Genomic DNA, 27,540 nt, shown 5'->3' with positions numbered 1-27,540 from the left:
CTCCTACAGGCTCAGCGTCCCCGTCCCCCCCGTCCCCCAACGCCCCTGTCTCCTACAGGCTCAGCGTCCCCGTCCCCCCCGTCCCCCAACGCCCCTGTCTCCTACAGGCTCAGCGTCCCCTCCCCCACGCCCCTGTCTCCTACAGGCTCAGCGTCCCCCCCCGTCTCCCAACGCCCCTGTCTCCTACAGGCTCAGCGCCCCCCCCCCCCGTCTCCCAACGCCCCTGTCTCCTACAGGCTCAGCGCCCCCCCCCCCCGTCTCCCAACGCCCCTGTCTCCTACAGGCTCAGCGTCCCCGTCCCCCCCGTCTCCCAACGCCCCTGTCTCCTACAGGCTCAGCCTCGCCCGGCCTCTGCTCTGCCCCCACGGCCCAGCCCCCGCCCGCTGCCGCCTAAGCGCTCCGCGAAGGATACTGTCCCTGCTCCAGTAAACGACTCCTCCGACCCCAGCACCCACATCCGCCATCTTGAAACAACCGCCACTCCCAGAGTACCCGCGCCGGCCCCCGGCGCTCGCAGCCCATTGGCTCCCCGACCCCAGCTTGGTCCTGCTACCGCCGAGAGAAGCCAAGGCACGGGCGAGTCTGTGCGCTTACCCGGAAGAGCGGTGCATTCTGGGAGCTGTATTTCTCCCTACGTTCTGGCCCAGGGAAAGCGGTCCTCAGCGAACTCCAAATCCCAGGAGGCACCGCTCCCAACAGCCCGTCGGTCCACTAGCAAGGAAACTACAGCTCCCAGAGTTCCTGGCTGCGCAGCCTCCGCTACAGGGCGCGAGCGGGGACAAAATCAGCTTCGTTCTCCTCTCTCTGTCTCGGGGTTGCACTGGGCAAGGGGCGTGCCGAGGATGGAGGACAAGCCTTACAGCAGCCTCAAGCCCTCTCTGGACAGGCTCACCCTGGGGGTCACCCGAATATTAGGTGAGTGAGGGGCCGGCCGAGGGCCTAGAGCCGGCCTGGGTCGCCGCGTTGGCAGGGAAACGGCCCTGGGGTGTTGGCATGGAAACAGCCCTGGCGCGTTGCCAGGGACACAGTGGCCGGGCTGGCATCGGAGTAGCCCTGCCATGGCGGCAACGACCTGGGGGTTGGCGGCGGGACTCACAGGCTGCCTGCAAGCTCCATGGCAGAGCCACACGTGGGCACAGCCCGCCTGCCAGCCACGATACCCGCAGCCTCTTATCACTGGGGTCTGCGGCGAAACCCAGCTGGGGCCGGGCGTGGAAAGGTGGACGTAGCCACACCAACTGTAAGAGGCTAATTAATTAAGATGAGCTGTTATCAGCAGGAGAAAAAAACTTGTGTAGTGATAATCAAGATGGCCCATTTAGACAGTTGAGGAGAAGGTGAGAGGTTACTTAACCTGGGGTTAGCTTAACCTTCTCTTTAAGGGGTGACTTGAGCACAGTTTATTCAAACCTGTGTGGGGAACAAGATAATGGGCTCTTTAGTCAAGCAGAGAAAGGCGTAACATGATCCAATGACTGGAAGGTGTAGCTAGACAAATTCAGACTGGAAAGAAAGTGTAACTTTTTAGCTGTAAGGGTAACTAACCCCTGGAATCATTTATTGGGGTTCTAATAGACTGTCCATCACTGGAAACAGGGGTTATAATTTGAGGGCAGTGGGGTTTCACACCTCTCACTCAGGGCCTAATGTAGCCTGCAGAAACTATATGCCTGGTGGTGACACTTGGGAAGGAAACCCCCTTGATTCATTCTCCAATCCATTTGCAGGGATGGCAGTTAGAAAGAATCGAACAAAACTATCCGTTTTCTTGCTTGTAAAGTAAACACGCTTGATTTGAAAATACAGAAAACTTGGAACCCATGATGTGGTTTTTACAGTCACTTTTCAGCACCGAACCACCCTTTAATACCGACAACACTCCGTGAGGAAAGAACTTCATTATTCAACCCATTTTACTGAGAACTTGTGACTTGACAAAGGCTAGAGGGGGAATCTGTAACAGAGCAAGAATTATAATTTATAATGTGGGAACTCCCAACCTTGTGCTCAGACCATTAGATCAAGTCTCTCTTATAAAGTTTGTAAAGTGGTTTGGGAACCTTTCAGATGAAAGGTGCTAAATAAATGGAAAAGATGATTGTGATCCTGATTCAGAATATTTAAGTGGGAGACTTCTCTCCTGGATTTGTTCAGCTTTATCTATATCATTAGCCTAACCTGGTAGGCCTCTTGATTTCTTCCATCTGGATTCCAAGAAGGTGTCCATGGCAGATTTCTTTTTCTTCTCCACGTTTAATGTCCCTCCCATCCATACTTATGCACGTCTGTTAAGTGTGATTTTCAGTTTACCCACAGGATATTTTTAATATAACATTCAGGTTTTTAAGATACAGTTTCTCTTCCTTTTGATCTTGGATTTAGTACAGACCCCTTTAAAACTTGCAGTTCACTCATCACTTTAGATCTTCCTGTGACTGATACAATATTAAATCTTCCACCATCCCAGCTGAGCCTTTGTGCAAGATGAATTAAACGTCCCTGCTGTTTTTTTTTTTGATCATAGAAATAACAATTATTCCATTAAAATGATCTGTGAACTTGTTATAAGACATGCAGAACTTAGAGATGGAAAAGGCTCGTCAGATCATAGGTTCTACATTATCACCCCTTCAAATGCAGGATAGAGTCCCCATTTAGAGGATGTATAGTTTAGCAAGAATTAACTTCACACACCCCGACTATTTGAAATGAAACTGTGAAGAGGGGCACAAAGTCTTCTGAAGGCAGCGGTCCTGCATTGGCCAGAGGGGATGAACTTCAATGGTTCAAACACCCCAAAAAGAATGTAACCCCACAGCAAAAAACGCTCTCAGGATTCAGTTGATAATCAGTCTCCTTATCTTTTTTCCATACGGCTAATGTTTATGTCCGAGATGTATCCATGAATATGGAATATACCGCTTCAGATTAGAGTTATTTTTGGATATATGTTGTCCTTGAAAGCATCGGGTAATGTAGCACAAACTCTTTTGACTAGTGACTCTTAACAGAAGTCAAACTTCCTTATACTGACTGCCACTGCCAAACTGATAGAAAAACTTTGGGTGACCCACCTGTTAGAACAAAACGCTCAGTACTGGGGAAAGAAATATGACCAGATCTATTTGGTGCCTTTCTTGTCTAGTGCACTGCATTGTGTGTTGTCATAAAGTGATTATAATGTGAGTGACTGCTTTGGGAACCAATATTTATTCCTTTTACACCAGAGCCAGTTTTTAAAGTGACAATTTACCTTTGTGTACTGTGTTTTTATTTCCTGTAGCAGGCAAGCAGTCTTTTTGACCTGATTCAAAGCAATTGAAATCAGTGGCAATTTTTCAGTGATTTCAATCAGCTTTGAATGAAGCCTTTGATTATTAAAATAATAATATGAATAAATGCAAGGGAAAAGGTTCTACAGACTCCCAGCTCCAGTGATGGCACTCTGTAGATATTGTATCTTGCATTTATAAGACCAAAGGAGCCCAATCATTTTTTTTAAATTATGGACCTTTTGCTGCAAGTAGACCAGCCTGGAGACCTGTTGGGATTACAGAGAAGACTAAGGGTCTTCTCAGGCAGACCTGTTTGCAAGATCAGATCCTACATTCATAAAAGAATGACTTAACTCGGTGATACTCAGACCTCAGAGGTTCAGGAGCCAAATTAGCAATCAACATCATCCAAAAGAGCCACAGTAGTGTGAATTCATTGTTTCATTTACTATATATTCATATTAAAACAGTATGATAAGGAAAATATTTAGTTTTTACATATATGTATTATTCTCACAGCAAAATGACCGACCAAGTATTATTATTTTATCAACTACAATTGGTTAATAATACAGTAAAAGCACCCTGTTTGGTTAATAACTTAGACTGGTTAATAATTAAATCACACAGTATTTAAGTATCATGTGTTGCAAAGAGCCGGGGAAGACACATTAAAGAGCCACTTGCAGCTCCTGAGCCTCAGTCTAAGTATCACTGACTTAACCCTTAAAAGAATCACTTAATCACTGAAGTGCATCCACCTCTGAAGTGGAACGCAGCCGTTTTAACACATCGTGGCAGCGCTACACACCATCTAAAGTCAAGCAAAAAATACTTTCTGCAACTAAAACTACAGGGCACATTTAGAGAGGCAAGATATAATTACCTGACTTTGAGAATTTGGCCAGGACACCAGAGCTAAACCTCCGCTTTTATGGAAATTTCCATGGGGTCCTTTGAATCAAGCTCCTGATCCCTTGTCTTTAATATGTCTCAGTCAAAGGATGGTATCTTCAGCAGCACCATGCCCCCAAATGCCAGGGCATTGGTTCAATACTGGCACAAGAGACCACCTACTCCCAATAGTCATTAGAGGTCTCTCTTTTAACTTCACATCAGGCCTGACTCTGCTTAGCTTACAAAACCAGAGGGATTATAGCATTTGGTATCACGTCTGCAAGATGTGCTCATGCTCTACTTTTTGTTTTACAGAAACTTCTCCAGGAGTCGATGAGGTGACATTTGTGGAAAAGGAGCCAGCTGAACGTCACTCTATCGTTTCCTGGGAGCAGGTGGGTACTTTCATTATAGCACTGGAACAGGGTTGGTCTGACTACGCAGCTGGCTAGGCATGTAGGGTACTGAACAGAACCCTGCCACATTTCACATACAGCTCAGCCTATAGGTAAGAGAGACTTACCAAGGTCTGTGACGCAAATTGGAGCAATGCTGTCTCCTTTTCAGGTAGTACTTTGGCTTCCATCCATACCACCTGCAATTGCAGTGTTGGTGGGTCTCACCAGAGAAGCAGGCCGCTGATGCATTTAGATGGGAACCCTAGTCTAAGGGACACTTGAGTGCTGCAGAGAGTAGGGATGGTGACTCAATAGGTGGTTGTCATTCTTCTGCATCAGCCCTGAAATCAAACTCCAGCATGGTGGTAGTGGCCTCTGTGTTGCTTGAGGAGTTATCTTTCAGATGAGACGTAAAACCAAGTTCCTGATGGCCACTAAAGAGAGAGACTTGTAGTGCAATCAAGTCATTCAGTGCCCCCACCTACACCCCACTCATCAGTTTCCCTTCTCAACCTCAACTACCTACCTTCTACCTCTCATATCTCCACTCCAACCATAAATATAAAACCACCAACGCACCTGGGGTAATTCTGCACCAAAAAAATTTAAATGCCAAAAATATTTTAAAATTCAGCAAAATTCTGCATACTTTGTCAAAATAACAGAATATAATCATGCCAGTTTCAATTATTTTGGTAATTTATTTCAAAATATCTGTCAACAAGTATGCATGTAACAATACAGACAAAAAAAAGTTTCAGGAAATATTTTTTTGACAAATAGATTCCTTACTAGGCATATTAATACTGAATTTTCAGTAATAATTCATTTAATCTACAATTCAGAAACATATTTCCTGCACCCCTCAGAAGCAGTGCAAAGGCTTGGCGGAGTCAGGGGTAACGGTGGAGCTGAGGAAGAGTAATTGCTGGGAAGGAGCCTAGGAGTGAACCTGTAGGGTATGGATGGGAGAAGTATGGAACATTTTTGCGGGGGAGGAAGGGATTGCTAGGGAGTTGGGGAGCCTCCCCCAGGCAGACCCTGACCGACCCCTGGCCTCTCTCATTCAGTCAGGCACATCTGCCCCTGTCCCCATGTGTCCCTGGACTTCACTCAGACAGCCCTACTCCCCTGTCCCCATGTGTTCCACCACCTCCCTCTCCTATGTGTCCCTGCACCCAACCTCTCCTCATGTGGCCCTGCACCCCCATTCCCATGCAGCCAACGCTCCAGTCTGCCCACCCACTAGCCCTTCTGAATCCCAGTCTATGTGACACCCACCCCACCCCCAGCCACCCTGTGTGCCCCACTCTATTTGTCCACGCATATCCCCATGGCTCCTCACTTGGCCCTGAGGGCAGGGCACTGTGAGGACCACAACCTCTCATCCTCTCTATCGGCAGCTGACTGCTATGGCCAGTGAGCTAGCTGCTTCTGTTCTGGTGCCACAACCAGAAAAAGGCGTAACTGCTCGCCTCTCCAGAAGAATGTATTTTCTGCAGAGAAAAACAAAATCATGTGCATACGTAATGGGGCAGAATTCATTCGGGGGTAACATCCATGCAGATTTCACTTCTTTCATTTCTACATCAAAATAACCCAATTTACCTTGTAGGCTGCCCCTCCGTCTATCTCTTCCTAAGCATTACAGAAAAACATCTCTCACAGTCACCGTTTACAATGTAACACCAGACCTCACTTATTTACACCCACCAATAAAGAGCTATTATGTAACTTATGGAAGCCACATCAACCCTGTATTAATCATCCAAACGCATGGCCATATAATCAGTAAACACTGTCAGAAATAAGGCTGGACTTTGGTTTTCCATGGTTTAGGATGAACAAATGTGGACTGTGGGTGGTGGAAAGAAGGTGAATGAGGTTAAGAAGGGGTACTCAGAAGTTAAGTGTATATGGGGTGTTGAAGGATTTAACTTGCTTTTTACCAATTGGTAAATTGGTAAAAAAAAATCTGGTAGATTTCAGATCCCACCAACCTTAATTCAAAGTTAACAAATGTCCTTTTGTGTGGGAATACAAATAAGCTGTAGAGTTTGATCTCTTGGAATAAGTACTGAGATCTTGCGAAGTGCTTAGTGCATTGAATTCCCATATAATATTCAGTGGGAGTGGAGAGTTCTTGACACCACACAGGTAGCACTCAGCACCTTGTAGAATCTAGTCCCTAGTGACGAACTTTCAGATCTCGTCTTCGAGCCCCATCTCATTGCTCTTGAATTACTTGAATGCAAGTAAATGTTTTTAGACATAGTATTATACATTTCATTGTGTTTTCACAACCACTAGGTGGCACTGTTTCCCAGTTTAATGGAGGGGAAACAATCGACCCACAGATTAGTATTCTCGATAGTAAAGTTGTAACTGGGTTCCTTTACAATCCCTGTTTTTAACTCCCTCTATAACATAGGCCAAGAAAAATGGTTTGTCCTGAAATTTAACTGCATTCTAAACATCAAGGAAATTTTTTTCTGCAAACCTTGAAGAAAGTTGGTCAAGTATTTTTGAGTTATAGGTCACTAAAGCAACAAAGACCTTGAATATGAGCCCACTCAATCAGAGCTCCATAGTGAAGAGTGTGGGGGTTAGGGGGTGGGCAGGTTGGGGCACTGGAAAAGAGGGAAAGCAGGTGGGGCGGGGGGAAGAGGCAAAGGGGTGGTATAAAGCAGGATAAGGACAGGGGACTTACCTAAGAGCTAGGTACATCGCAGCCCTTGTTCTCCAGGGAGCACAAGGACTACCCTCTCTGGACTGCCCCAGAGTGTAAGGTGCCCCAAAGAGGGTTGAGGACAGGCAGAGCAGTGGATCCATGCCATCCTGCAAAGCAGGACAAGCACACAGGGAAGTGTGTAGCCACTCAGAAAGGGACACAGCAGAGGACATGCTTAGGAAGTTACGAGAGGCATTTGACAGGTTTCAGAGTAACAGCCGTGTTAGTCTGTATTCGCAAAAAGAAAAGGAGTACTTGTGGCACCTTAGAGACTAACCAATTTATTTGAGCATAAGCTTTCGTGAGGTACAGTGCACTTCATCGGATGCATACTGTGGAAAATGCAGAAGGTGTTTTTATACATACAAACCATGAAAAAATGGGTGTTTACCACTACAAAATGTTTTCTCTCCCCCCACTCCACTCTCCTGCTGGTAATAGCTTATCTAAAGTGATCGCTCCCCTTACAATGTGTATGATAATCAAGTTGGGCCATTTCCAGCACCAATCCAGGATTTCTCCCCACCCCACCACAAACCCACTCTCCTGTTGGTAATAGCTTATCTAAAGTGATCACTGTCCTTACAATGTGAGAGGCATTTGGGTTCAAAAACCTTAAAGAAAGAGAATTGTTCTCCAGTGCACTCTCTTCTCTAAGGTGTTATAATCTCCTGGTAAAATCAGATGCACAATTCTATCCCTTCTGTTTATAAATGCAGTTGTTAACGAGCCTGAGACTGGGGCTTGCTGAAACCCATGTGTGCTGCTTTGCTGGTGCAAAGGGGTTGTAAAGCCGGCAAACACAGCCGCCTGAGAATTCCCCCTGTGTAGAGCATGGAGGGCATGACTGGAACATCTCTGCACTGGGGATATTCCCAGCTGCCAGGCCAGTTCTGGAGCCTTCAGCAGCTGGGTTAGACCCGCCCTGACATGGTAGTAACTTATGTGGAGAGACAAATTGGCCCATGGCCATCTCCAGTGTTAGGGAACCATAAAAAATGACATAATCTCCTTCTCCCCTCACTCAGGTCTCGCATGGAGTGAGCTCTGTGCCTTTTTGTGTTTAGAGTAGCGTCTGTAGAACTTAGGGATTTAATTTCTATTAACTGCTATAGGATTGTTCCCAAGAAGGGACTATTCTATTATTATTTTGAGTTAACTGCCTTATGTAAAACCTTCTGTTTTATGTGGGAATCAACACATGTTGGGCAACATAACCTTACCAGCTGATAGAGTTCCCCACCACCTCAGAAGGACACAGGCATCAAATGCATTCTTTCTAGGTAATTTTGGGATATCATGGACAATAAACAAAAGAAATTAAAATCGCATCAAATATTGGGCATCTTGGTTTTGTACTTTATGGGGCTGGTGAGTGCAGCTCCGAAAAGCACCAGATGAGCAGGGTGCATGTAGCTGGTTGAAGGGGCTGAGGGTAAGCAGTTTCAGGCATATCATTTGGGTTTATCTGACCTCTGCTCTAATAAGACAACTGTTTGAAATCACAAACTCTTGTGACTGAAGGTAACTGGACAGATCAGCCAGACTTTTCCCACCCTCATGAAAAATATTGGACAATATCCAGGATCCCGAATGGGACCAGGTTCTGCTCTGGCATAGCAACTTGTCTTCAGACCCATCCTCTGGAGAAGGAAAAGGAGTACTTGTGGCACCTTAGAGACTAACCAATTTATTTGAGCATGAGCTCACGAAAGCTCATGCTCAAATAAATTGGTTAGTCTCTAAGGTGCCACAAGTACTCCTTTTCTTTTTGCGAATACAGACTAACACGGCTGTTACTCTGAAACCTCTGGAGAAAGTAATGAAAGGGAGTTAGCTGAGGAAGTTCCTAAAATGAAGGTAAAAAGAGAGAGAATGTGACTGGAAACAGAGATGCCAATTGATATGCCCTCCTGGAAGAGGAGGACTCGAGGCAGCAGGTCTATCCAGAAACCTCTTATTACCTTCCATGAATAGACCATTCATCACTAGAGTCCTGACTGTTGTCTCTCTCAGGAGAGTAATTCCATTGAAGTCAATGGAGCTGTTCACATGAAAAAGTTTATTAATAGAAAAACAAGATTAAATGATTAAACAGGTTTTTCAAATCGATGGAATGTGGCATGTAAATACTTGTATTCTGGTGGAGCTTTGTAGCACATCAATCATCTCCACACATCCAGCCTCCTTAATTGTTTTAATCCAGGTCCTCGCTCTTGCAACTAGAGATATGAAGTTAGAATTCATGAAGCTGCAGTGTGAAATAACAAATATTTAGCTTTGAAAAGAGTCTGCAAAGCAAGGGGCACATCTGTTGCAGACATTTGGAGAATTTAAAGCACGCCTATATGGTTTAGTATTCTTCTAGAACTAACATTGAACAACTTTGCCCAGCAATGTTCATTTATCTCCGTTATCAAGTGACAGATGAGTTCTTCTCAACACAAAGATGTCTTCTCTTTCACACCTGCTGCCTATGGAGACATTTTCAGAAGATTTTGGAAAAGCCACCATGCCAGGGACGAATTTGCTGGTCACAGAGTTTAAGGCCAGAAGGGACCACTAGATCATTCAGTCTGAACGCCTATGTATCATAGGCCACCAACACCATCCAGCACCCACATACTAAATCCAACAACCAAAATGAGACCAAGAAGGCATTATAGCCCACAGGAGATTAGACCTTATGTGCCACAGGCAGAAATTAGGAAGGACAGAGGCGCACCAGTGCCAGAGGCCCCCACAATAGCTGGGAAATAAGTGAGATACACTCAGATAATCCTGGCAAGTGACCCGCACCCACACACTGCAGAGGAAGGCAAAATCCCCCAAGATCCAAGATGTCTGACCAGGGGAAAATTCCTTGCCAGTCCACATATGGCAATCAGTTAGACCCTGAGCATGTGAGCAAGAACTCACCAGCCAAGTGCCTGTCAAAGGTATGACAAGTAAATAATATCATATCAAGGAATTGTACAGTGTTGTAGACAATATTGACAAGCAGCAAAACCAAGAATATATTGGTCACAGTAACAGTAGGCTGTGGGCAGCAATGGATGCAGGCCAGGTGCAGGTTGGAGAAAGTGCATCATTGGCAGTATAACTGTGGACATATGGGGGAGAGGCTATACAAGTACTCGTGGGTTTTACAGGATACCCTGTGAAACCAGCACGGCTGTGTGGAATGGTGGCGTTAGTCCAGACGGGAGGCAGGGAACAATACGCTCTGCCTCTCTCACTGTTGCCCAGAGCCAACATTGGTGCTGACCATCGGCAATACTGGAATCTGGGAACCTGTTAGTGAGACAGCCATGGCCTGGGTTCCTCTGAGAGAAGACGTTCTGAACTTGGGAGGCAAAACCAGAGGTAGGTAATGGGCTGAACACAAGCCCACAGGCCTGGCAGAGAATGTGATCACCGTCCCCGGTGACGTTACACATGGATGGCATGAACCAGTGTGGAAATGGGGAGACTGCACAAAATGAGTGTAGCCAAGGAGTGGCTGCATTTGCTTTAGGTCAGCTAATACAAGATATGGGAGTACTTGTCCCTGTTGTATGGGGCTTTGAATGCTAAATATTTGATTGTGGTTTTTAATTTCCTTTCACATAAATCCAAATATCCATCCATGAGCATCCTGCTCTGAAGGGATCACCTCACAGTATAGAGAAAACCTTGAAAACATGACCCGAATAGTTCATAAACCAGAAGGCACATAAAAAGAACCTCCAACGTATTATCTTTAAAAAATCTCATGATTTGGGGGCCTGACTCGTGATGCTGGAATGTTTGCAGTTGGTGTTACTGTAAATATACATTCTAGTTTGGAAAAAAAGTTTGACTATTGTTTCAGAGAAATAATTTAATATGAGAGTACTGATAGGTAGAGCCCTCCGCAGATACAAAAATGTGGATCCACATCCGCCAGAATCAACATGCATCCGATCCACAATCCGCTAGACGTCTTTTATGTGTATCCGTACCCACAGCAGCAAGCCGTCTCACAAGGGCTGGGGGAGAGCGGAAATGAATGGGGGGAGCAGGGTCTTGAGGAGAAGGGGCGTCACATCGCGTGCTGCTCCTGGGAGCTCACGAGAGACGGTAGCAACAGTGCATGTTGCATCACAGCAGGGCGTAAGGATGGGGTACCAGGGCCCTGCACACTACAATCCCTGCGGCTGGGGACGGGTCCCTCTGCCCAGGAGCCAGTGGGCTGGGAGCATGGCTAGTGCTGCCAGGCCAGGCTATGGTGGGGATGCTGGCGCTGCCTGACGGGCCCAAGCTGCTGGACAGGAAACGGTGTGGTAAGCAGGTACTGGACAGCCTGTACTCCAGTCTGCCACCCAGCCACTGGCTACTGGCCTCCAGCCTGCATGCGCTGCACCCTCCAGATTGCCCAAGCCAGACGCCACAGGCCAGGCACCATCGGTGAGTAGAGCCCTGTGCAGTTGTGTCCGCATCTGATCCACTATCTGCAAAAATGGTCCACAGATGTGGATATGAAGTGGCTCTAGTGATGGCAAGTAGCTTCATGCAGCATCTTTCCTTGGCTCATTAAAACTGGCTCCTGATGTGATTCTCTTCTGGTTTTCAAATTCATGACATGCACTTAATATTAGCGTGACAAGTTGGGTCACAGAAACCCCCTTGGGACTGCCACCTGATGTGCTGAGACTACCTCTGAGCCCGTTTCCCTGCCAGCTTGGGACTTTAGTTAGCTAGCCTGTTACAAATACAGACCCAGGTTTGAACCACGTCCCCCAAAAGCTGCAGGCTTAACTGAAAACCGCTTAAGAAGTGTTCCTGTCTCCAGCACTCAGATACCCAACTCCCAATGGGGTCCAAACCCCAAATAGATCCATTTTACCCTGTATAAAGCTTATACAGGGTAAACTCATAAATTGTTCGCCCTCTATAACACTGATAAAGAGATATGCACAGCTGTTTGCCCCCCCCAGGTATTAATACATAAAAAGTGATTTTATTAAATACAAAAGGTAGGATTTAAGTGGTTCCAAGTAATAACAGACAGAACAAAGTGAATTACCAAGCAAAATAAAATAAAACGCTCAGGTCTAAGCCTTATACAGTTAGAAAGTGATTACAGATGAAATCTCACCCTCAGAGATGTTCCTGTAAGCTTCTTTTACAGACTAGCGTCCTTCTAGTCTGGGTCCAGCAATCACTATCACCCCTGTGGTTACTGTCCTTTGTTCCAGTTTCTTTCAGGTATCCTTTGTGGGTGGAGAGGCTACCTCTTGAGCCAGCTGAAGACAAAATGGAGGGGTCTCCCAGAGTTTTATATAGTTTCTCTCTTGTGAGTGGAAACCCCTCCCTCCCCCTGTGTAGAATCTCCTCTATAAGATGAAGTTTTGGAGTCACCTGGGCAAGTCACATGTCCATGCATGACTTAGTTCTCTATGTTCCCAGGAAAGCTCAAGTGTGGATTGGTGTCTATCAAAGTCTATTGTCAGATTAAGTGTTTCTTGATTGAGAATAGTCTTTTCTCAAGAAGCTGATCATATGCCTCACTGAGGCTACTTAAAATTAAAAAGTACACAGCCAATATTCATAACTTTGAATACAAAAATGATACATGCATACAAATAGGATGACGATATTCAGTAGATCATAACCTTTGCAGAGATATGTTACATGGCATATGTAGTGTAAAACATATTCCAGTTATGTCATATTTACATTCATAAGCATACTTCTAGAAAGCATTATGGGGTGCAATGTCACAATTAGAAACTAAAATATGAGTCGAATTTACTGTCTAAGGGCCCAATCCCACAATTCCCACAGAGCATAGTGCCTGCATTGAGCATAGCCTCATTGAAGTCAATAGGGCTTCTCATAGTTGTAAGCACTAAGATCAGCAGTCAGTGTTTACAGGATTGGGCCCTCCGTGTTTACATGTATGTTACTGGATGGTGTGTCATACCTGCTTGTGTGCATGTGCCTATCACGCTTTAGTGATTGAAGGTCCATGAAAGAGAGAAGTCCTAATACCACTGCAAGTCCTGTAGCTCAAATAGCAGAGGTTGGTTGGTTTGGTTTAATTGATGGCAAAGGGCTGTCTCTAACGAAGCTGTGTGTGTGGATTAGCTGTTGACCTTGGGTCTGTGATTTTGGAGTGTGAATTCATTACACAAGGTGCCATGTCATGAAAATTGTGGAACACTCCTAAAATATCCCTGTAGCTAGCGATAGTTAAATTGGTAAACCAATTGCATGAAATTTTTCCAGAGGTGCCTTTAGATCAAATAACTAACCTGTGTTGGGAAACAGATCCAAGAAACTTGAAAGCATCTCTCCAGTTGTGTGATTTGGGTTGTGTTGGGGCTCAGAAAGATATTGGGTGGCAGGTGTTCCTGTCTCAACAGTCAGTCAGTTATCTGGATCAAAGCATGCTCTACCTCTTTCCTTTGATAACATTTATGGGCATTTGTGATTACAGAAAAACTCCTGTGTATTGCCAGAGGATTTAAAGAATTTCTACCTAATGAGCGATGGCTTCCACATGACCTGGAGTGTAAAATTTGATGGTAAGTCTGCCTGTTTCTTTCCTTTAGCTTAAAATCCTTTAGGTTAAAATGTCCATTCTTTCTGTGCATTCCCTATGCCAGCTACAGCCCCTTCCTCTTAATTTGATCACTGCTTAACCGAATCCTCTGTTTAGTTTGATCTACACCACAGGAGCAAAATTATTTTGAAGGAAAAATAACCACTATTCCCTTTGTTTTGCTGGGTTTAGCCAGCTGTTGTTGGATAATTCAATCATTGATGTAGAAAATTACCCTTTAATTAACAAGGAAGTCCAAAGTACTGCGTGGAAGCAAAAGCCAACACAAGGAAGGCCCCGATGATAAAAGATTAACACAACCTGAATTTCTGTGCATGATACATTGGGCTCAAGCCTGCAATCCATGCACATGCAGGATTCCAGTGTGGGAAATTTGTCTGCAGAGCACTTGCTAGGATCAGATCTATTTTTGATTACCTAAATGCCAGTAGGTACTGCCCAAATCCAGGTATGCCCATCAGTCATCAAATGGATGAGTACATAAATTTGACTTCAATCTGCAATTTTTGTCTTACTCAGCTTAGAGGGAACATCTGGTTTTCAGTTGGCTTCCTGCTTTTTACACTGTTCTTATTTCCATCTGGCTTGACAGAAGCAGAATGTGGTCAAGGAACTTTGCAGAGGTCATACAACATGCAGTAGCTGTGCCCGGGAGATGAGAGCCCTAGCTACCATTGTGATAGTGGGGCACTTTAACAATGAACAACATTTAAATGAAGGGCCTGATCCTACTCCCGTTGAGATCAGTGGAAGCTTTACCACAGACTTCTGTGCTAGCAGGTACAAACCCTGGGCCTCCTTCTGATCTCACATCAGTTTAACTCCATTGACTTCAGTGGAGTTACTCCAGTGCAAGTGATTGCAGAATTGGGTCCCCTTTCTTCCAACTGTGCCTGGCTGGAACAGGAAGACTCTTTCATGCTGAAGCAAGCACCGGGCCACAGTTGTCCAGGCCTTTGCCACCTCAAAGTCCGATTGTTGCAGGGCACTCCAGCTGGAGACTGCTAACTTCAGCTGGTGCATGCAGAATGCACGGATCTCCTTGTGAAATGGAGTTTCACATGAAGAGCACATGAGCCCACTCTCCACATGTGCTCTGCCTGCTGGGTGGTTCAAGTGGAATTCAAGGCGTGGTGACCCATAGAGGCCTGAATAGGTTTAACGCTTTATTACTCGACTAACACTTCCCCTTGCCCTCTTCCAGACTGCTACAACTGCAGTCAGCACCAGGGCCTAAGCTGGAGCTTTCTCAGAATAAATGAGAGGCAGCTGCTGACTTGGTGATCTCTGAGGTGCTCTCAACTTTGCTCCACCAGAGCCTACATCTGTCAGACTTGCAGGCCTGCTGCAGTGCCCATTTCTCCTTCTTTGTATTTTGTGAAAGGTTAGGGGTTGGACAAAAAGAAAAGATCTCCTCCACTCTCCTGTCATTGGGGAGTATTAATGAACACTGTTGTCACTGTGCGTTGCAGATAACCCCATGCCACTGGGCTCCATGGTGATTAACAGCATCTCTAAGCTAAGTCGCCTCGGCGGATCATCGGCGTATGCCCTACCCAATGCACCGACCCTCGCTGACCTGGAAGGTGATACGGATGAGGAAGGTATTATCCTCTTGATGGCACACATGGTGGTACACTCAAGTGTCAGAATGTGCTTTTCCTCCTTCATTCTCCTGTATAGGAATAAGCTGCATTTCTGCATAACAGGCCAAGCTGCACTTTGCTAGCACTTGTGCTGCTCCAGAGAAGGAATGGACTGGATTCTTAGGGTCCAGCAGGCATGATTAACTCCACTTCCTCACCTGTGTTGTCTCCACACCTTTCCAACCAAACTGCTCCCCATGCTTTGTTTTTCCCTGTCTTAAATTGTTAGCTGGGGCCTCCTCTTTTCATTCAGCTTGGAAAAAGCATGTACATGTACAATATAATATCAATGACCACTGGCAATAATTGTCGTGGTGATGGATAGGCCCATTGGATACACTGACTTTGAATGAAGCTCTTCAGAGCTGGAAATGTCACTGGAAAACACATTGAAACAAGAGGCAGCAGGGGAAAATGCATCTGGATGAGTTAGGCATTTGGCAAATAAAAAGATCCATTCCCTTCCTCTATCAGCTTGCAGTCTAACAGGAGGCAACAAGTGAGACAAATAGGACATGGGATAATGGTGGCTTTTTGAAGAAAAATAATAAAACCTACAAATTGCTATTTGATTTTTGTAGCTCTTGCTGCTTCCAAACCTGGCTGGTTTCTCTGCTTATCAGAGAATCCTGCCCTTTAGCGTATTAGAGATTTTGCTCAAATTCTGCTATAATCCTGATCCTCTTGCTCTTGAAATCAAATGGGTCAGATTCTGCTCTTATTTACCCACATGCAACTCCACTGAATTTGCATGGTGCATGTGAGAGCAGAGTATGTCCCAAAAGGAGTTTTCCCTTTGACTTCAGTGGGAAGCTGTTGATTCTATCAAATTATATCTGTTTTCTTTTATTGCAGGAAAAATTCCATTGTCCTTTCTAAACAGTGTATTTGTGCTGACTGATCCCAACTTACTTATGAGATTGAGTCATGAAAACCATAAAAGTTAATTGTTTGGGGTTTTTTGTGGGGTTTTGGCTACTGTTGCTTTTTTAACATTTTAGTAAATAAGCAGGGCTCTATGTGAATAATTCTAGCAAGGATTTTAAAACAGCTATTCCAGCTGAGCTATTATGTCCCTGTAAGCTGGTTTTCTAAGGTTTAAACACATGCTTTACTATGTATTCTACCAGATATAAACAACCTTAAGCCCTAGCTTCTGAGAATGGCTATCTGGATCAGCAATAAGGTTGATGAACATCTAAGTTCTGTGAACTGCAGGTGAATTTATGTGCAGCATGAAATTACTTCTTCAAGGGGTATCTGGGGGTGTTTGTGTATGAGCAGAACTAGAACATAGCGATTGTCATAAAACTAAAATTACTGCTCCTGGTACCTTTTCATTCAATTGTTTTGAACTTTCTCGCTCTACATTTCAATTTCTGACAGTGCTTTGATTTATTGTAATAATTAATAACTGTTAATTTACCAATTAAAAGTGAATCCTTCCAAGCCAAGTTATGGGCCAGCTTTTCAAACATGCCTCTACAATGGCACCCATAAGTGTTCCATAGGCATGAGTTTGTGCATGCAAGAGCTGTATTTGTACAAACTCCTGAGCCCACGTGTGCACATGCAATGGAGGGTGTGGTGCATGTCAACAGCCCTACATGTGAAAGGTGCAAGCATAGCTTTTTCAGGCCTATTTGTAAACTTGGCCAGTGAAGATCTAGCCAGAAATGCTGTAAAGGGATTTTGTTTCTTTTTAAAGGTAATGAAGACCAGCCAGAAAAACCTCACTTTGACTCTCGTAGCCTGATATTTGAATTGGACCCATGCAATGGGAATGGGAAAGTTTGCCTTGTTTATAAGCATACCAAGCCAGGTAAAGACTGAAGAGAGCACAGTTAACCAATCATGATAAATGGCTGTGTTTGGATAGCTCTTACTCTTCTGAACTTATGTGCTGTTATGGGTGAACCCTTGGAACCAGGACTTCCCCCTTGGTATTGAACAGATGAGTCCACATTATAACCTCCATGCTGTTTCTACCTGCCTAAAGTATTTGCATCCAGAGAGGGGAAAGGCTCCGCGCTAGCTCCCTGATCCTGCAAACACTTATGAATGTGAGTAGCCCCAAAGGGCCACTCCTATGTGTAAAGTTCCTCATGTGTGGAAGTGATGGTAGACTCAAGCCAAATTGTTTACATTCTCCAAGAAGGGCCAGAGCATTCTTTAGAGACAGAGAGAGGCGAGAACACAGAGAACTTGAAGCCACTGATTTGGATTCAGATCCTATGCTTTGATGCAATGTCCCCCAATGCTAATTAGAAACTAGGTCGGCAATGGGCCTATTAGCAGAAGTTAACAAAGGACACACCACAGAGTGAGAGAGGTGTGAGCTGAGCTAGTAAAGAACTCTGTGCGGGTGCGTCTACACTGCACACTTCTTTCAGCGGCATGTAGAGTACATCCCTGCATAGCCCCCCTCGCAGGGGTATAAATAGCAGTGCGCCAGTGAGACACAGCTTAGATGAGCAGAATGTAGTCACGCCTGCAGGGCCAGGGTATGTATTCGAGTACATACCCTACACGGTCTCTACTCACCCATCCGGGCCTCCCCATCTGCACTGCTATTTCCAGCAGAGTAGTGTCCCACTGCCTCCCTGCTGCTGGAGCCTTTCCCTCTGGGCCTGGGGGGGAGACTCTGGGCAGGGGAAAGGTAGTCTTTTCCCCACCTCACCCTGCCTAAACCTTTTCCTCACCGCAGTGGAAGGCTCCAGAAGCAGGGAGCTGCTGATGCTTTTCCCCGCTGTCTCCCCACTGCCAGAGCCTTTCACTGTAATGTGCAGCTACACCCTGCAGCGTGGACACAGCCTGCTTTTCGCAGCAGCGTTTTCCTACACGTACGCTACACACTGCCACCAGTGATGTGTGGTATAGATGTAGCCTGTCACAGACACCTGGAAGGGTTGCACACACCAGCCAGACTTCCAAGCTAGAGGACCGAGACATTATCCTGCAGCCAGGGTGCAGGTGATGTTCTCCTCAGGGTAATGGTAAAGTACCTGGCTCGCTTAGAGAAATTTTTAGCAGTAGTTATCGGCAGTGTGTCTATTTAACCTTGGTTTCTCTCTGTCACTCACCCCTCTATTAATATACTTGTTCCTAATAAAAACACCCTAAGTTGTCAAGTGGTGACTCTAGTTGGAACTTTGCCAGGTGTGCCCAGAAGAGAAACCTCTCCTCTGATTTCTAGGAGGTGGACATGAAAATAGTAATGATCCAGCCTGAGCATGGGCTGGGAGCGAGGGAATGAAGTCATCCCCGCACCCAGCAATGTGGGGAAGTGGACAAAGGCAGGGGGTGGGTATAAGGACCCAAAAGTGCTAGGCAGGTTTACACTAGTGAGACAGCTGAAGAAGCAATCTGGACTCACAGAGCTAACGCGATCCTGTGTTGTTTACATTTTACACTGTTTGGAAGCTGTTGCCTCGAGAAAAGTGTGATTGCTCTGAAGAGGGAGAAAATCCCCTGCAAAGCAGGATTCTGTTGGCAATATAAACCCCGTCGAGTGGTCCTTTCCAAACTCAGCAATCCTGGTGACTGACCACTCCATTTAGTCTCATTCATCAGTATTTGCCCTTGATGGGGGGAACAACAGATAAAGATGTGCAATAATGGTGCTTTGAGCTTGTGCCTTTCATCCAGGGATCTCCATGTACACTACCCACTTTGTGTCTCAAACCATGCCTGTAAGTATTATAATACCCGTGTTGTAGACGGGGAAACAGGCACAGGGAGGAGTTGATGAGCATACACTGAGTCAGTAGCTGGTGTGATACAGCATTGCCAGAAGGCAGCAGAAGAGTGATATAGGAGAGATATGTAAGTCCCAGGATGAGAAGAAGCCTTATTTCCTGTAGAGGGAAGAAAGGTTTCTATAGATTACTTAAAAGCACCTGAAGCCAATTAGAGCACCTGAAGCCAGTCACCTGATAAAAACGCCCCGCTTCAATCAGCCAGGGAAAGGAGTTGGAGCAGAGAGCAGTTTGAAGGAGTTGAAGTAGAGGACAGTTTGGAGAATTGCCATAGCTGGCTAGAAGACCAAGACCTTAGGTAAAGAGACACCTGGCTTGTGCAGAGAGAGAGGGCAGGAAGCCCCACAAGCTGAAGAGCAGGAGAGGGAAGTAGCCCAGGGGAAGGAAGCACTAGTTCAAGTGGTTTACCACTATCCCTAGGGCCCCCGGAGTAGAGGGTGGGCCTGGGTACCTCCCTCTCCACTACCCTTCTCTGGGTTACTAGTGGGACAGTAAATACCCAAGTTCAGGGGTAGGAAACTGCACCCTGAACCCCCCGCAAGAAGAGGAAGCACGGGACCCATCATAATCATACCAGCAATTTCCCACACTGGGAATGGAACCTAGAAATCAAAACTTTGGGGTCCCAAGCTATAACCACTAGACCGTGCTGCCTCTGCATGATACATTGGTTCTGGGTCCTATCCCTTTGGAAAAGCCATCCTTTACAACATCAGAAATATCACAACGTCACTGCTTGCCTCCAGATGATCTCAGTTGGGAGCTCTGCAGAAAAGGACCTGGGGATTACAGTGAACGAGAAGCTGGATATGAGTCAGCAGTGTGCCCTTGTTGCCAAGAAGCCTAATGGCATATTGGGCTGCATTAGTAGGAGCATTGCCAGCAGATCGAGGGAAGTTATTATTCCCCTCTATTCAGCACTGGTGAGGCTACATCTGGAGTATTGCGTCCAGTTTTGGGCCCCTCATTGCAGAAGGGATGTGGACAAATAAGGAGAGAGTCCAGCGGAGGGCATGATTAGGGGGCTGGGGCACATGACTTATGAGGAGAGACTGAGGGAACTGGGATTATTTAGTCTGCAGAAGAGAAGAGTGAGGGGGGATTTGATAGCAGCCTTCAACTACCTGAAGGGGGGTTCCAAAGAGAATGGAACTAGGCTGTTCTCAGTGGTGGCAGATGACAGAACAAGGAGTAATGGTCTCAAGTTGCAGTGGGGTAGGTCTAGGTTGGATATTAGGAAAAACTATTTCACTAGGAGGGTGGTGAAGCACTGGAATGGGTTACCTAGGGGGTGGGGTGGAATCTCCATCCTCAGAAGTTTTTAAGGCCTGGCTTGATAAAGACCTGGCTGGGATGATTTAGCTGGGGTTGGTCCTGCTTTGAGCAGGGGATTGCACTAGATGATATCCTGAGGTCTCTTCCAACCCTAATCTTCTATGATATTTCTCATCCCTCAACTTTAAAACAATGTTACCCTTTTTGTACATGTTCCTTTTTTTCAATTCCAGTTGTCACCCCAGACACTGAGATATGGTTTCTGGACAGAGCTCTGTACTGGCATTTCCTCACCGACACCTTCACTGCCTACTACCGACTGCTGATCACCCACCTGGGTCTCCCGCAATGGCAGTATGCCTTTACGAGCTACGGTGTCAGCCCCCAGGCTAAGGTAGGATAGCAGAAGCCGTACTTTGACTCTGCAGTGAGTCTGAACACAAGCCAGTCCTTCTCACTTTCTCGAGACCAGTATGTAGAGCTGCCTGACTCAGCAACAAGCAGAGGCTCTCAGCAAGCAAGATTATGCTCCTCAAGGCATCAGACTTGTGGGCTAGGGGGCATATATTAGATCAGTAGGGTTAGCTAGAGCTGGGCTTTCTAGCAGCTGGTGGCATCATGACCACTGCTGCTATTATTATGCTTATTGAGCTTTCACCATTTGTGACTGCAGGGGGATATGGGTGGGATAAGGCCATCTACAGTCCCCCGTGCAGCCACGTAAGACCAGTCAAGCTCACAGCTCTGGGCATGGTGGGGAAAGCAAGGGCTGAACCCCCCATACTGCCTTCCCCTCCACAACTGCTGAGAGCAAGTGAGTAGGGAGGCCCCACTACACACTAGACAGCAGAGCTAACCATACATGAATGGGTAACCTTGCAAAAGCCTGCAGCAGAGTATTCCCCTTGTCCCCTGTCACCCCAAGTGGTGTAGTGGTGTCGTCAGCCCCCATAATTGCATGCAGCTCACGGTAGAAGCGGCATGTATGGGGTTGTGACCCAGAGCTCCCGTTTGCCTCCCTGGCTTTTTGGTACGCTTGCCTGAGCTTCTTGATTTTTGTATGACACTGTTCTGTGTCCCTGGAGTAGCCTCTTTCCGTCATGGCCCTGGAGACGTTAGCCTACGTATTTGCGTTCCTTTTTTTTTTTGGAACGTAGTTCTGCCATAACAAATTCGTCTCCCCACCGTGCAGTGAGATCCAGTACCTCCCGTTCGGGCCATGCTGGAGCTTGTCTGCGAATCCGGGACTGCGTGGTCTCTTGATATGGTGGACTCTGCATGGTCACCTGTGATGGTGTACTGTGCTGATGGTGACCAAACAGGAAATTCAAAAGTTCCCAGGGCTTTTACTGCCTACCTGGCTACTGCATCAGAGTTCAGAGTGTTGTCCAGAGCGGTTGTTATACCAATAAAATAAAAACCAGCAGGATCTTATTAAAGGGAAAAAAGCAAAATAACACATTTATTGTGAATACAGAAAGAATCATAGTAAGCAGTTAGTTATAGTTATAACATTCCATTCAATCTCATATTTATTCACACATTCATTCATACAAATACAAACACACACGCACACACAAAGAGATTCTGCAAGGTTGTTATCATAGTTACCAGCCTTAGAGTTGCTCATGCCAAGCCACTGGCTAGGTGGCCTGGACATAAGAAGGGAGCAGGGCCTTGTCAGATGCTCATATGATGCTCCTGGAAGTTGGTTTGCAGAATCAGACCCCCCAAAGTTCTCACTTTTTAGAGTCTATTTTTATAGGAATTTCTTCCTATGCCAGTCTGCGGGAATTGCTTCATCATGCTGTTGCTGAATCAATCAGCAGATAGCACATTCCTGCTGGGTCCGTGCTGCTAGATGTTCTTTGGTTTGCCCATTCTTGAGGCTGTTGGGTGGATTCCAGTCTGCCCTCTGGGCGGGGGGTCCTCTGGTTATTTCCACTTGACGCCTTCTTCAGCCGATGGACGCTGGATTCTTAGGCTGGCACCTCCCTGATCATTCAGTTATTATCCACACCAAGCATCCATCCACATACATCCTCTAGCTCTATTTTAATCACAATTGTTAATACAACAAAAGGGCGGGGAGTCTCTGGGTGCTGTTTCTGTTGTTATAGAGTATTGCTTTGAGTCTCTGTGTGAATTGCTTTGAGAACAGACTCTGTCTTAGAATGTACTAATGCAATTAGCAGCTTGCAGGTTTCACACATAGAGGGAGAGAAACAGTACCAAAAACCAAGAGACCTCTTAATTAGTAATACCCTGGAATTTAAACTATGGGAAATCAAACTCATTTGTGATTTTAATACAGAACTTCTTTAATATGATCCAACACAGTCACAGTGGAGCATTCTGGGATAGCTCCCAGAGGCCAATATTGTTGAATTGCATCCACAGTACCTGTAACCCGGAACTGCGATCTCGATTTTAGCGCTACTCCACTTGCCGAGGTGGAGTACAAAAATCAGAGTAAAGAGCCCTTTAAATCGAAACAACTGGTTTGGTCGTGTGGACAGAACCAGTTTTATTTCGAGGTAACTCGGCTAATACCAAAATAACCGTGTACTGTAGACCAGGCCCTAGATTGATCGAGTACCCATTGTACTCTAGCAATAGCTTTTCCCAGCACAGCATTCCATATATTCACTACCCCTTGTGTGAAATGATCCCCCACACATTCCCTTACCAATCAACTTCCTCCTCATGTAGATTATGTCCTGCTGACTTGTTAACCTTTCAACACTGGAATCAGGTAGTCTTCATTAACACTATCTTTTGGAAAGGTCTCTCAGGAGCAGATATTGGAGACCTTCCCCTTATCCAGTACTTAGATCTACCACCCCTTTAGTGTGTGTATTGACCCTCTGTTTATCTCGTTCAGTATTATGCTGTGCCCTGGAATGAGGTTGGTTTGAGGCAGGGTTTTTCTAATAACCCCTACAGTCCTTTCCCTGGCTTCATAAGCCAGCTGGCTGTAGTAGAAAAAGCAGCAGAAGACAGGAATGTGAACTGCAAAGTGAAACTTCCTGGTGGCAACCAGATAATACTGATGGTGATCCAGAGTCATCAAATCAGTCAGAAGAAAAGTGAACACAAGGTCTGAGTTAAAGTTTGCACAACTGAACCTGCACTGTTAGAAGAGTACTGGGGGCTTTTTTATTTCACATGAGAGGCCCAGCAATTCTAGCTCCGCTTGTTTGGCAAGGTAAATTCCAAGGTATTAATAATCACTTGCTACTTCTTTGAGTCCAAATAAATTAGGCCTGGTTCCCCTCTCTCTGACATTGGTATAAACCAGGAGTAAGTCCCTAATGCCTGCCGAGTTACAGCTATGGAAAACTAGGAGAATCTGGTTTCACTTTTGACCTTTATCTGCACAATCTCTGTATCTTGGGAAGGTTATATCCCCATCCTCATTCTGCAGCTACGAATCATCTCTACTGTAAAGCTCTTTGCACAAAACGCTGTGAGCTGAAACACAGACTGACACAGATTCTTGACAGCAGGAGCTTGGTGTATGTTTAAAATGTTCCAAAGTTGATTCTTGCACTTTCCCTCTAAGTCTCTAATGTGTGATTTCCCCCCCCCCCCCCCCCATGTCATCCTTCCCTGTAATCTTTTTTTCAGCAATGGTTTAACATGTACAAGCCCATCACCATCAACACAGCTCTACTCTCAGAAGAGCCTGACTCCTTTGTGAACAAACTGGACCCCAACAAGGTATTTAAAAGCAAGAACAAAACTCCGGTGATCAAAAAGAAATTGCCATCCCAGCCAGCAGGCTCTCAGAAAAGCCATGCAAGCACATCCTCCTCCAAGACCTCTTCGCTAGCCGGGAACTCCCTGAGGAAACGAGAACCACAGACCTGACTCTGGAAAGCAGTTTCATTCCAGATCGTTAAAAACCCACTGTGGTATCTCTTAGGTTTGGATCAAACCACTTCTTGTGCATGAATAGACTTCCCAGTGCCAGCTCTGTTGCAACATTTGCATGAAATATAACAGCAATTTAATTTATGGGAGATATGGCTGGAAAGCCAAAAGGCTGCTGGTCCTGGAGAGATGTTGGTTAATTCTTTTCTATTCCGATGGGCAAATACTTCGGTGTGGATAAAAATGCCACGGAGCTGTGTGGAGTGTGTTACCACTGATAAAGTGAAGCAATGAAATCAAGTAAAATCAATCTCTACCATTTTCATATACATCTTATTAAATACAACATGCATGCACAAATAAATATTTTGCTGTGTTCTTTTTAGAAGAAAGAAGCATGCAGTGATCATTGCATGTAATGAGAGCAGGATCAAACCCACTGAAGTCGGTGGTAATGCTCCCCTTGACTTCAAGAGAGCAGGACTGGGCCCCATGGTTATAGCCTAATGATATGTAAGGGCTTCGTGCTGACCATTGAGTGTTCAGCCCGGGATCAGGCTCTGAACTATTTATACAAACTGCATGTTAAACAGAAATGACCTTCTGCTAAAGACCACACCTGATGCTGTGCACTCTCTGAAAGAGCTGGCCGTGGCCAGAGCAGCGCAAAGGTGCCAAGCCATCTAATATGGCGACCAGGTGGACTAGCCAAGGACAGTGCTGTAAAACAATGCTGCACATCCAGCAGCACCTAGGGGAACCCTCTTACAGAGAAATCCCTTTTTTCACAGGCCAGTGCTGCTCTCCTCAGAAGTTCCCTGGCTCTAGGTTAACAATCTGCCCTGGAATAATGTGGGATTCCCTATCGCCATAGCTGTCTGTGCTAGGTACTGAGCGCCTCCCCACCTCCTGCAGATCTCAGTAGGTGGGGAAGGTGCTGAGCAACTTTCAGGATCAGGCTTCTCGGGATCGGGCTCTAGAAAAGCCTCCTACCACTGAGTTTCCCAGACTGTGGGTCCCAACCCATCAGTAGGTCTTGGAAAGGTTGCAGAGGGGTGTAGCCAGCCCCCCCCACCCCGCCCCTCAGCCCAGCATTGCTGGAAACACAGGAGGAAGCAGGAACAGGGCACTTAACATATATTCCAGCACAGCCTTTGAAGCTGTGAAAGCACAGGTGTGCTGCTACAATGTGCCTCTGGGAACAGATACAACGATTAAGCTCATAGCAGGCAGAGGCCCTGTGACAGACATGGCTCTTAGCCCCAACTAAATAGCGTGATGCACACACACCAACATCCTAGGTGGGAAAATATTTACCCTGATAAAAGAAATGTCCAGTAGTCGAAACTTATTGTTTCTCTCCTTTGCAAGTGTAAACTACTCTTGCAAAAGCTGGCGTCACCCCGACAGACCAGCCTCAATTTGGCATAAGAAAGGAGAAAGAGAATAAAGGAGTACAGAGGTATAAGTAGGGGACCTACAGCACCATGATTTTTGAGTGCTTTTCACTATCTATCTGCTGGTCAGATAAGTGACAGCCTCCCAAGGCTTCTGCAGCTAAGAGGGTCCCTACGCCTTGTCCCTTATTCGTCTTTCCGCGGAATTGAGTGACCGATCCTGGCTTGGCACCGCTGGAATTGAGAGATGCAAGGAGGGTAAGAAGCACCCACACCTGATCTCCTACCTTTAGTGTACACATATTTTGAAATAGAGCTCTATACTTTGTTTTCTTTCTTTGGGATTGTGGCTTCAGTTTTGTAACTTGTTTGTGTGTGTAACATCTCTACATTTAAATAAGTAGGCACTAGCAATTTTGTAACCACATGATTAGAATCTAGCTTAATAAATTTTGGTAACCATTTATGCATAAGCCTGACTTGTTTTCTCTGGTTTACTGTAAAGCAGCCAACACAATTAAAGAACCTCAGCCGTTTTGGCTCTAAAGCCTGGCCATTAGGTGAGAGTACTAAGAGCCTAGCGTTGAGTTGTGCCGCCTCCACGGGGCAAACTCTTGGGGCACCTGTCAGTCAATCCTGGCTGCCCGCTGCGAAGGAGCTCTGAGCTCTAGCAGTTAAAGTCACGGGTGTGGAGAGGCTCTTAGTGCTGCCATTGGGGCACCTGTCAGTCAGTATTGACTGCCCGCTGCGAAGGAGCTCTGAGCTCTAGCAGTTAAAGTCACGGGTGGTTAGGACCTTGGGGCATCCGTCAGCCTAGCCCGGGCTGCCCGCCGCGAAGGGACAGTGCGTCCTAGCGGTTAAAGTCACGGATGGTATAAACGGGCATAGCTGGCACCTCACCAAACATCCTTGGCCGTCGGCTAACAAGGGGTCAGGGACCCAGAGCAGAGGAGTTCCCTAGAGGAGGGGTGGGTGGGGTGGAGAGCAAGCCTGCGCTACACTTACCCTGCAGCAGCATCTCCTTCCACGGGGCTGGGACCCTGGAGCTGGAAGCCGGGTGCAGCTCCGCAGGACAAGAACAGCTGCTGCAAGGTGAGCGCGGGGTCACTCTCCAACATACCCGCACTGGGGCAGGACTAGGGTTGCGGTGCTGGGTCAGCAAGTGCTGCTGCAGCTGCCAGTGCCGAGGAGGAGGCACACCCAAATTTGGACCTGAGGTGAGTCGCAAAGCGCCACACAATGCAGCTGGTGGGTCTCCTGAGTAAAATGTTTCAGAACCGCAGGCCTAACACAAGGAAGCCCAGGCTCCCTTGGCCTAAACAAGAGCCACTCCGAACAGGGAAAGCAACCTTCACTGCCCGTTTGGGACCAAACCCAACCATTTTCCTCTGCTCTTTTGCAGCGTCTGTTCTGGGATGCCTAGCATGGAGCAGAGGAGACTGGAGCCCCAAGTCCAGTGCAGTGGCCTGGCTGCCCCGGCTGCCGCACCAACAACCACTGCAGCAGCTGGAGTGGCAGATGTTGAAGGAGTTACTGCAGGATGGCATTTGGCCTCGCTAACGATCTGTGTGTGGAGAAGATCAAAAGCAGTAGGGTACTCCAGCTTCACCACTTTCTGCAGCTCTTGGAGCCCGTGCAGCTACAGGAGAACACAGAAGCTTTACTGTTAGAGATGCACATACCAGTAGAAACCCAGCT

The 27,540-nt window shown here is 46.3% G+C and overlaps 2 protein-coding genes across 10 annotated transcripts in view; one reads left to right on the top strand and one right to left on the bottom strand.

The window, feature by feature from the left end:
- Nucleotides 1-599, bottom strand: part of KIAA1328 (KIAA1328 ortholog) — a 285,325-nt gene extending 284,726 nt beyond the window's left edge. For all 7 annotated transcript variants that reach the window (XR_012158833.1, XM_073343417.1, XM_073343413.1 and 4 more), the window contains exon 1: nucleotides 413-599. Coding sequence is in view for 6 of the 7 variants with exons in the window: in XM_073343417.1 (XP_073199518.1) it covers nucleotides 413-464 (52 nt within the window). In the remaining variant the exon portion in view is untranslated. The remainder of the gene's footprint in view (nucleotides 1-412) is intronic.
- Nucleotides 600-768: 169 nt separating this feature from the next.
- Nucleotides 769-26,299, top strand: TPGS2 (tubulin polyglutamylase complex subunit 2). 3 transcript variants are annotated; one of them, XM_073343409.1, is made up of 7 exons: nucleotides 769-915; nucleotides 4,488-4,567; nucleotides 13,765-13,852; nucleotides 15,363-15,494; nucleotides 17,245-17,358; nucleotides 20,803-20,963; nucleotides 24,200-26,299. In XM_073343409.1, exons 1-7 carry the CDS (start codon nucleotides 843-845, stop codon nucleotides 24,440-24,442), a joined length of 891 nt encoding a protein of 296 aa, XP_073199510.1. In that variant the 5' UTR covers nucleotides 769-842; the 3' UTR covers nucleotides 24,443-26,299. The 3 variants fall into 3 exon arrangements, 2 of the variants coding, with proteins under 2 accessions (XP_073199510.1, XP_073199511.1); XR_012158832.1 differs by lacking the exons at nucleotides 20,803-20,963; nucleotides 24,200-26,299 and adding an exon at nucleotides 16,667-16,754 and having other exon boundaries at nucleotides 17,245-17,327; XM_073343410.1 differs by lacking the exons at nucleotides 769-915; nucleotides 4,488-4,567; nucleotides 13,765-13,852 and adding an exon at nucleotides 14,514-14,670.
- Nucleotides 26,300-27,540: the final 1,241 nt, after the last annotated feature.

Source organism: Lepidochelys kempii, chromosome 5, assembly GCF_965140265.1.
Source record: "Lepidochelys kempii isolate rLepKem1 chromosome 5, rLepKem1.hap2, whole genome shotgun sequence".
Taxonomy (NCBI): domain Eukaryota; kingdom Metazoa; phylum Chordata; order Testudines; family Cheloniidae; genus Lepidochelys; species Lepidochelys kempii.
This window is presented reverse-complemented; position numbering and strand designations above follow the sequence as displayed.